The sequence below is a fragment of the Frankliniella occidentalis genome, unplaced genomic scaffold, assembly GCF_000697945.3.
Source record: "Frankliniella occidentalis isolate FOCC.00 unplaced genomic scaffold, Focc_3.1 Scaffold2, whole genome shotgun sequence".
NCBI classification, from domain to species: domain Eukaryota; kingdom Metazoa; phylum Arthropoda; class Insecta; order Thysanoptera; family Thripidae; genus Frankliniella; species Frankliniella occidentalis.
The window spans coordinates 1,459,823-1,469,235 of NW_026267132.1; the positions used below are offsets into that span (position 1 = coordinate 1,459,823).

The following is a 9,413-nucleotide window of genomic DNA, read 5'->3' on the forward strand; positions in this document are numbered from 1 at the left end:
GGTCCAAACTAGAAAAAAATAATAATGATAAAATAACAACTTAAGAACCAAATTAACATTTTAAAGTCATTTTCATAAACTGAAAGGATGGGCACAAATACCTTCTCTGGAAGGATTTTTTTGAGATGCTGAACTATGATCCAGGTCTGAGTCTGAATCAACATGCTGTTTAGGTGTTACCCCTGATGTTGCATTAACAGTTTGCTGTGGTATGGTTGGTGTTCCAGCATTGATTTCTTGTCTGAGTGCATTGGAGTCTGGCTTAGGATTCCAAGGGCTAGGCAAATGAGGTTGATTTTTATGGAAGAACCTTTAAAAAAAACGACAACATGAGATATTGAGGAATTACTTGTGAGAGAAAAGGGAATAAATTAGAAAATCAGACCTGTTGATTGCTTCTTGGGCTTTAGACTCTAATTCAGGATCAACTGCCTCCTCATACTGATGAGATGGAAATTCCTCTATATCAGCAGGGTAGATGCGAGATATGTCTTCAATGGTCCATCGAAATGTAGGGCTGTCCTGTTATGAGAATGAATGCTAAATTGAAAATAGGGACAGGCTAATGGGCTCTAGTGTTCAACATTTTACAGGTACTTACCTGATTGGGGCTTACAACTCTGGCAAATACTGAAGGGCTATACATGGGAAAAGGTAGGCGGTCCGCAATACCAACATCAAATGGGTTGGTAACTACTATACTTTTAGTACGAGAGGGAGGTGTTCTGTGTACATGCTTCAAGGAGCCTGATGGTGGACAGGCATAATATTTCGATTTACACTGTGATTTCACATCAGGGGTGGCATTCTCCTCCAAGACATGACTTCCAGCATCAGGGGGTGTGAGCTGCTGGCGCGGATGGTTTTCAGGAGACAACCCGATCGCTTCATTCTTCACTGAAACGGGAGACGATAGAATAGGCGCCAAGTTGCCATTATGCTTTAATTTCTCAACCGGCGAGGTTAAAACACACTCATTTCCTAGCATTGTATCTCCCAGGTTAGACGGCTGCAGCCACAACAACTAACACAGGGTCATAAAATTTAATTGCTTTTTTTAAAGCATATATACTTGGAGCTATCTGACGGTACCTGCCGTAGACTAAACTGCCCCAGCTTCCTTTTTAGTAACACATTACACAGTTATACCCCCCTTACACTAAATTTTGACTAAAATGCCCCTACAACCCCTAAAATAATTTCAAACTTCTGTTTTCAAACTGGGTAAACTAAAGCCACCAACGGGATTGATGCGAGTTGCGAACTGTCTGGGAACCTACAAGGCGCTGACTCGAACTCTATGAGAATTTCAGCGAGCGGCCCGCTGAATTTGAACCGGTGCGGCGGTGCGGCGCTCTGATTACGAAGGAAGCATCCAGCACGTGCGAAGTAACGCTCGTTAGTTACAAGAAGATTCTACTGTACCCAACTTGAATGAAAACAAAAACAATAAACTACCGGGAGCCTAGGCTGCAAAGTTGTAACATGTTCCGAATGCGACATGAAACGATCACAGTTCAGAACACGTCAATAATTCTTTTCTTCGTGTTATCACTGCTCTAGCTCACGCGCATTAGGCCACCTGACTGCTTTGAGTACGACGGACGGGCTGCGGGCTGCATGCAACGCCGGTGACGCCCCGCGCCGCTGCGTCCCTTTCGCGCTGACCACAAAGTAGGAACCAGGTACCGGTATGTCAAGTCCAGCAGACGACGCGGCGGCGGGTGGCGGGCACTGGCACTGCCGGCGCCGCCCCGCGCGGGCCGAGCGGAGAAACTCTGCCGAGGCGAAGGTGGCCGCCAGGCAAAGGCACTCGCCGTCTGAACGCGGCGGATGCGTCAGGTACCCGCGACTCGGGCGTAGGTTTGCCGCGCGAGGAAAACGCGACGCTGTTGCTTATTCGGTCTCCGACGGGTGTGTCGCCGACTTACTGCATACGTCAGGGAGCAGATCAGCAGTCATCAGACGAACGTCTTGAGCCCTGCCGACCGGTCGTGTGGCGGCAGCAGCAGCAGCAGCAGGTGGTGTCACTGCCCCGGAGGGATCTGCCAAACAATCGGTAAGCACAAGTGTCAGAGGTGTTGAGTACGTATTGTACAATGTGTTAGTTTTGCTAAATCCACCTGCGTGCTGAAAAATTCCGTAGCGCTTGCCTCGTTTGACATTAAATGTCGGGCGGCCTTGAGACAGTTCCATTTTGAATGCGCTTAGATAGGAAATGGATTAAATTGGGAGATACACGGGGCCCGCGCCAAGCTGAAACAGGTTCCGTGCTCCGCTTGTAAAAGTGTTGCGGCCCGCGACCCGCCGCCGCGACCGCTATGGCTGCACCCCCACGGCCCCGCGCCCCCGCCACGCCCTATACAGCCTCTGCAGCCCTCCAAGGTTAAGGCCGGGTTTGTTGTGGTCTGTTTAATCGGCCTGAGACGTGTCGATGGCGGGTGCGATTACACCTGGCTCGGACGTTTCCTCGAATTTGTTAGAAACTGTACTCTCATCTCACGGCCGCCGCGCAAGTCATTCTCGATTTTAAGGAAAAAAAAAAAGATTAAAAAGGGACGTGGGGAGGGGTATTTTAGTGCTAATATCTTCACCTTCACCTAGGCCTCACCTGATGTCACTGTATCTTCCTCGGTTCCAGCTCTAGCCACCATGTCGTGCTGCTGCAGAGCGGGAGGCGCCTTCCTGCTCCGGGCGACCATCTTGATCGGCCTCGCCTCCGTCGTCACCACCATCATCTACTTCACGCCCGTGCCAAGTAAGTATGCGAATGCGAGAGGTTCGCCGCGGGTTCGAAAATGATCGTTATGCCGCTCTGCCTTCTGCCTCATCAATTTCCCTTTCGTGGCTCGGCGCGAGCGCTGAGAGGCACGACCGAGGGGTTCTTCACTCAAAAACCATCAGCGCACACCCTTAAAAAAATCAAGAAAAAACGATTTTTTAAAAAGAAAAGTCAGAAAAATCACAAATTAAGAGAATAAAAAAAAACGAGAAAAAACAGAAAAATCGGAGTACGCTTGAATTTACAGTGAAGTAGTTATATACCCCCGGGCGAAACGGCTGGCCGCGGAAGCACACGACAATGAGCGCGGACCGCCTCGGGCTGCTGCTACTGGAGCGGGTCCTGGAGCTGCTGGCGCCGCTGGGGCCGCTGGCGAAGGGCCGCAGTGAAAGCGCATTGTGCAGCACGTACCGTCCTGCTTTAGCTTTGGCCTCGCTTTGTCGCCGGCGCCTCTCGCTATATCGCGCACACGGCCTGGCGGGCCGTGAGTACCGGTGTCGAAATTTACAGTACACTGCGGTACGTTGCCATGAAACAAATGTATATATATATTTACGCTGGGACAATATTCCTGAAGTAGTCACAGTTGGATGTGTCCACTCCCATTTTTGTATGTATACCAGTGGGTGATTAAGCCAGCGTGCTTTCGAAGATCCGCTTTGGTGTCTCAGTCCTTACATGAAGGCGGGTTGCCTACTCGCTCGGTCTCAAAGGCGCCATGGTCAGGGGTGATTTGCAAACCCGCCCGAACTTGTGCGTGCGGTACAGTGTATAACTCTAGAAATGTGCGGGGTTAATCAGCCACTAGGTGTAATGGGTAGGGAAAAGGCAATGTCCCCTCGAAATTGTGGAGAATATTCCCAGACACTAAAACATTTTCGGAAGAAATGGAAAACTTCATCCATGCCGGTACAGACCTTTTAGTTTGTCAGGTATTGGACAGGTGTGTGGTGCCTGGGCGGGTACCACCAGGCGTGTAAGTACCTAAACACCTCGACCGCGCCGCCGGCGCTGTTGCCTCCCTGCTGGAGCTGGAGGTTATGATAGATGACTCAGCAGAGTCGGCCAGGCCCTTAGCCGAGTCTTGAGGGGAGAAAGTGTCCGGCAGTGACGAGGGACGTTCGGATCGTCTTCCAGAACGACGTCTGCCGCCCGTCGGGAGGTGGTAACGACGCGGGCAGGCCATGGCCCCCTACTAGTTGGCAACTTTCATACAAAGGAGTTTTTGCTTCACAAAAATAGAAGTTAGCTAATGTATTTGCTAATTTAACTAGTTCTGTTTTTCCGTGTATAACGGAATATTTATTTGAAATTATTTGGAAACATTTTCTTTGATTTATCAGTACTCTATAAATCACCTGAAAAATTTCCTTTGTTTATCTAAATTAGTTTTGCATTTGGATTTCCCTCGGGATTTCCCCTGTGAATGCCGTTTATCTGGATGGGAAGTCATCGTGCCGCCCGTGGCCGATGAGAGTCTGATTGAGCTGGAAACTACGGCAGTCGTTCTTATCACTGCCTCCATCGGCATGCACGTGTGGCCGGCGTACGCCCTGGCGGTGGCGCTGGCCGCGCTGGCCGGAGCGTTGGCCGGCGGGGACGACGCGCTCTGCCCGGGGCCTCCGGCTCGCCCGATGAGACATCATCCAAAATTCCGTGCTGAAAACAAAAACTGAGCCGCTGCGGCTTCACTCCCCGCCCGCCCGCCGGCCGCCACTATCGCTCCCGCGGCAGCTCCACGGTGTCTGGGTCGGCCTGCGCGGGCCCGGTGGTGGCCGCGGGGAGGTCGCCTCCGGGCCGCACGGCTGTCTCTCTCCCTCCGCCACGCGCTCTGCGCGAAAGACGGGGACAGAAACTGGCTCGCGAGTTTGGCGACCGCGACTCCGTATACTCGTACGCCACCGCCCTCGGGCTGCGCGGGCTGCCGCGGGCCGTGCGGGGTTCGCCGCGCTCGGTTTACATTTTGCGCGACATGCGTCAGCAAACACTAGCCCCGCCCCGCCTCGTCCCGCCACGCCACGCCCGGATATGTGAGGGCCAGATGCGTCGGCCGCGGGGCGGTAGGCAGCAGGGCGCCTCGGCGGCGACCGCGGCCTCTCATGGACTACTCGAGCACCCCGAGTACGTCGTAATCCGCGCCAGCGCCGCTCGCACACAAGTGCCCGGCGCCCGCTCGACGGGTCTGTTTAGAGACCACAATCTTTTCGAACCACGGTTTACCGTTCTGATGATAACTGGGCTTTGTCTGGTACCGAGAGACCACAAATCCACCTAGTGGCCTTCTGCCAAAACAAAGCCATGGCCGCGCTCCGTGCTCTGCTTCTGCTTCGTTTAGGGACTGCGACGACTGCACTTCGCTACGTCACTAAGCGGACTTCCTCTTGTTCTTCCTACTGAGAAAGCTTGTCTATTTCTCGCTGTCGTTAACCTGCTCGCCGCAGACGGGGAGACACAATTAGATGCATATCTTGTCGTTGATGTTGTTGTTTGACGCGCGAGCGATTTGAGAGGAGGAAGTGCGGAGTGCGGTTTTGCAATCGCAAGTCACCCCGCCCCGTCCCATCCCGTTGCGGCCTGCCTCGCCACCCCGCCCCGGCCTTCCCCTCGCCGCTCAGTACGACACCAGGAGCGCGGGGCGGGGCGGGGTGGGGGCATGACTGTCCGCACCGCGCTTGCGGCCCGTGATGCAATCCTGTGCCTTCCGACACCCTCCGGACGGGACGCCTCCGGGTGCCTCCGGGCGCCCCCGCACCTCCAGGGGCCCGGGCCGTGCTGGCCGTGCAGCGCGTGGACCCCCAGAGACCCCCGCATCGGGAGCCGCGGCGCGTGGTGGGGGCGCGGTGAGGTAACCGCGAGCAACAGCCCCGGCCCGGCCCGCGCCGCAGCCCCAACACCAGTCCAGTTGACACTCGCGCCAAACACCCGCCCGCCGAGCCCCCGACCAGTCCGCGCTCCAGCCCGAGACGAACACCGTTGTCGTCGACCACCGTGCCCCTCCTGGTCCGGCCCCCACCGACGGCCGCGACACCCGGGCCGCGTGCGACGCAGATGTGGCAGTGCGTGGAGTACTTGTTGTCCGTGGGCTTCGCGGTGCACCTGCTCGTGTACGGGCTGGGACGCTCCTGCCCCCGCGCCGCCCGCGCCCCCGCCGCCCCCAGTGGCCTGCCGCCCGCGCCGGCACTGCTGGCCGCCCCCGCGGCCTGAAGCAGGTCCCCCAGCGCGCCCCCGTGTTCCCGTGTTGGGATGGTGCCCCGGGCCCTGGTGGGCGCGAGTGGGCGTGGTGAGGGCGGCCCCGTGGAGCTGTGCCGCTGCCGGGTACACGGCGCCGAGGTGCGAGGCCGGCGCTGGGCGCGCTGGGCGCCTTTTTCGTGCCTCCTGGTCCTCGTGCTGTTTGTGTTGTGGTGCACGCCCCTGCCACGTGAGTACCCGTCTCCCGAAGCTGGTCTGGTGCTAGGCGCTAGACTAGAGACTGATAACGTTTCCGTGATGTGAATGAATTCCCAAACAGTTGAACTTAGGCATTTTACCCCAACATTTCAAAACCTCCACAAGAAAAAAAACTAAGCACGTTTGAAATGTTTTGTTGTCGAGAAATGTCCACTTATTTGCCCAATCCCGTTGCAGACCCGTACTACGCCTCGTGCGACCGGCCGTGCCACGAGCTGGACTCGCCCATGATCTGCCGCTACAAGCTGAGCCTGGAGCAGTACGAGACGCTGGGGCCGGCGTGCGGCCAGTGCCCGGCCAACCGCAGCCACTGCGACGCGGCGCAGTGCGTGCCCGGGGACATGACGCGCCGCGCCGTGCTCACGGCCAACCGCATGCTGCCGGGGCCGGCGCTGCGCGTCTGCGAGAACGACATCGTGGTGGTGGACGTGCTGAACCGCGCGCCAGGCCAGGCGCTGGCCGTGCACTGGGGCGGCCAGAGCCCGCGCGAGTTCCCCTGGATGGACGGCGCGCCGCAGGTCACGCAGTGCCCCATCAACACGCACACCGTCTTCCAGTACAAGTTCCGCGCCTCGGCCGCCGGCACGCACCTGTGGGCCGCGACGGGCTCGCCGCAGGCCGAGGCCGTGTTCGGGCCGCTCGTCGTGCGCCAGGCGGACGCGCGCGACCCGCACCGCCAGCTCTACGACGAGGACGTGCACCTGCTGACCGTGTCCGCCTTCGGCGGCTCCCTGCTGGTCAACGGGCGCGCCGAGCAGCAGGTCAGCCACCCGCGGATACAGAAATACATAACGAGTGTCTCTGTTCCATGCCATTCCGACCGGACGAGACGGTATTAATGACCATGGTTGTGCTTCAGGCGAGCGCGCCGCTGGTCCGCGGCCGACGCTACCGACTGCGCCTGCTGCACGGCGGGGGCACTCCAGAGGTCGCGGGGCGGCCAGCGCCCGGCCCGCTCCCAGGCCCGGTCACCGTCTCCGTGTCGGGCCTTGCGCTGCTCGTGGTCGCCGTCGACGGGCACGCCGTCCGCCCGCGCAGCACCCGCGCGCTCACGCTGTGGCCCGGGGAGCGCGTCGACGCGGTGCTGAGCGCGGACCAGCCGCCCGCCGCCGCCGCGGCCGCGTACCGCCTCGTGGTGCAGAGCGTCGGCGGCGGGCTCACCGAGGCCACCATCGACCTTCCGTTTAAGGAGCAGGAGAAGAGACAGAGGCGAGCTCAGGTACATGACTTGTGTCTACACTTCCTTCACTAGGCTGAACCAGGCTGTACCGCACGGCACGCGTGCGTGCGGGATGCCTACCCCCGGGCCGTAAGGCGCCAAGGTCGGGACGATGGGCGTTGGGCAAGCCGCCCCATACCGCACAGCCTAGCTGCGTATGCGGATTGGGCGACTTGAATTAGCTTACTGGGATTCGACTGTCGGCGTACTTTAAACTTCAATTTGCCTTCCAGTACCCTTCCACCCCCGCCCCTGAGCTGGCCGACGTGGAGGTGGTCGACTCGCTGGAGGCCACCGACTTGGAGGGCCTGGACGCGCTGCCGGAGGAGCTGTCGCAGGACGACGTGGACGTGCGCCTGTACCTGCCCTTCGACTTCCACCCCGTCGCCGGGCTGCGCGGCGACCTGAGCGGGCCGCAGCCGCCCGGCAAGCCCGGCTCGGGCCGGCCGCCGCTCAGCCCCGCGGACCTGCCGTGGCCGCGCGCCGTGCCGCGCATGTGCAACATCTCGCTGGCGCTGCCCGCCTCGCCGCTCCTCACGCAGCCCCGCGACGCCGAGAGGTACGACGGCGAGGGCGGCGCGGCCGTGTGCCGCGGGGACCGGCGGCCGGCCGCCTGCCCGTCGCACCTGCACGGCCAGGCCGACCACTCGTGCGAGTGCGCGCACGTCATCCGGGTGCCGCTCGGCAGCTCCGTCGAGCTGGTGCTCGCCGACCAGGGTGGCGACGGCGGTCGCGCGCACGTCTTCCGTCTGCACGGCCACAGCTTCTGGGTGGTGGGGCGCGGCCACAAGCCCGCGGGGGCGCCCGGGGAGGAGCCCCAGCGCGGCTCCTGGGAGGCGCTGGCCGCGGCCGACCGCCAGGGCAGGCTCCTGCGGCGCCACCTGCTCCGCCCAGTGCGCAAGGACGTCGCCAGCGTGCCCGCGCACGGGGCCTGCGCGCTCAGGTTCATCGCAGACAACCCTGGTGCGTACAGCGCCCCATCGTCACGGTCGAGTAACGTATTATGACGAAAACAAAGCAGGACTAATTGTCAAAAAACTGTCTTGTTCTAGGGTACTGGCTGCTTCGCGAACAGTCCTTCTATCGGTCGTCGTCCGGGCTGGGCGTCATCCTGCAGGTCGGGGAGGAGAGCGATCTACCCCCCATCCCAAGCGACTTCCCCAAGTGCGGCAGCTTCATCGGACCCGAATTCTTCCTCATGTGATCCGTCGAATCACAGTTTAATTTATTAGTTGGCAACAGATGTTGAACGAGCATTTGAATCGATGTTATCGAAATTTAACTATTTTCGTTTTGCTCAAAGGGGAGGCCATGATCAGTATTATCTGTGATTAAGGTAACATTAGTAAAGTAATGTTACATTGTAGTTTACAAATTAAGTGAGTATGGCCCAGTGATGGTTTTAGAAGCAGTTTTTTTTCTGTGCAGTGTGTTGTGTATTTACCTTTTGTGATAGTAATGTTATTGTAATAATAATGATATACGGAGAAAATACCCCGCGCCGGTTGATTGGGACGTGGCGCCGGGAGGGGGCGCCACAAAGGGGAGGCAAGGAGGCGCACAACACGACGCGCACCGCGAGGGTCGAGGGGTATCGCGGTGACTACCCCCTGCTGTGCGTGAGCACCGCGACTCCACGCACCCGTCTACCCCGTGGTGCCAGCTACACACGACAACGGCAGTGCAGCTACCCTCGATCTCTGATGTCAAACAAATCGAATAGCATTGGTGTAAATTTTATTGGGTTGATTGAAAATGGTTCCCGGAGCAAAATTAAGGCGCGATTGCAATATGGCGAGAGATTTCACTGCTTGGAAAACACTTTGAAAAAGGTCAACATACTGACACTGGAAAGAAGCGAGGGACAAAAGGGACAAATATGAGGAAAGGGTCGGAAGAGAGAGGGGAGAGACGAGAGACTGAAGAAAGAGGAAGGGGGAAAGGGTGGGGAGGGTGTAGCGGCAT

At 58.3% G+C, this 9,413-nt stretch overlaps 2 protein-coding genes across 5 annotated transcripts in view; one reads left to right on the forward strand and one right to left on the reverse strand.

The window, feature by feature from the left end:
- Positions 1–1,508, reverse strand: part of LOC113218264 (uncharacterized) — an 11,080-nt gene extending 9,572 nt beyond the window's left edge. The window contains exons 1-4 of one of the 2 annotated variants that reach the window (XM_052265373.1): positions 1,093–1,504; positions 602–897; positions 386–522; positions 102–310 (exon numbers count right to left, since the gene is read on the reverse strand). In XM_052265373.1, coding sequence (XP_052121333.1) covers positions 102–310; positions 386–522; positions 602–646 — 391 coding nt within the window. In that variant the 5' untranslated portion in view covers positions 647–897; positions 1,093–1,504. Of the gene's footprint in view, positions 1–101; positions 311–385; positions 523–601 lie in introns of both variants that reach the window. The other variant, XM_052265369.1, reaches the window with a different exon arrangement.
- Positions 1–8,942, forward strand: part of LOC113218294 (uncharacterized) — a 20,703-nt gene extending 11,761 nt beyond the window's left edge. The window contains exons 2-8 of one of the 3 annotated variants that reach the window (XM_052265365.1): positions 1,564–1,685; positions 1,843–2,059; positions 2,642–2,758; positions 6,407–6,990; positions 7,089–7,448; positions 7,682–8,411; positions 8,501–8,942. In XM_052265365.1, coding sequence (XP_052121325.1) covers positions 2,653–2,758; positions 6,407–6,990; positions 7,089–7,448; positions 7,682–8,411; positions 8,501–8,652 — 1,932 coding nt within the window. In that variant the 5' untranslated portion in view covers positions 1,564–1,685; positions 1,843–2,059; positions 2,642–2,652 and the 3' untranslated portion in view covers positions 8,653–8,942. Of the gene's footprint in view, positions 1–1,563; positions 2,060–2,641; positions 2,759–5,600; positions 6,201–6,406; positions 6,991–7,088; positions 7,449–7,681; positions 8,412–8,500 lie in introns of those variants that run through there. The other 2 variants (XM_052265356.1, XM_052265352.1) reach the window with 2 other exon arrangements.
- Positions 8,943–9,413: the final 471 nt, after the last annotated feature.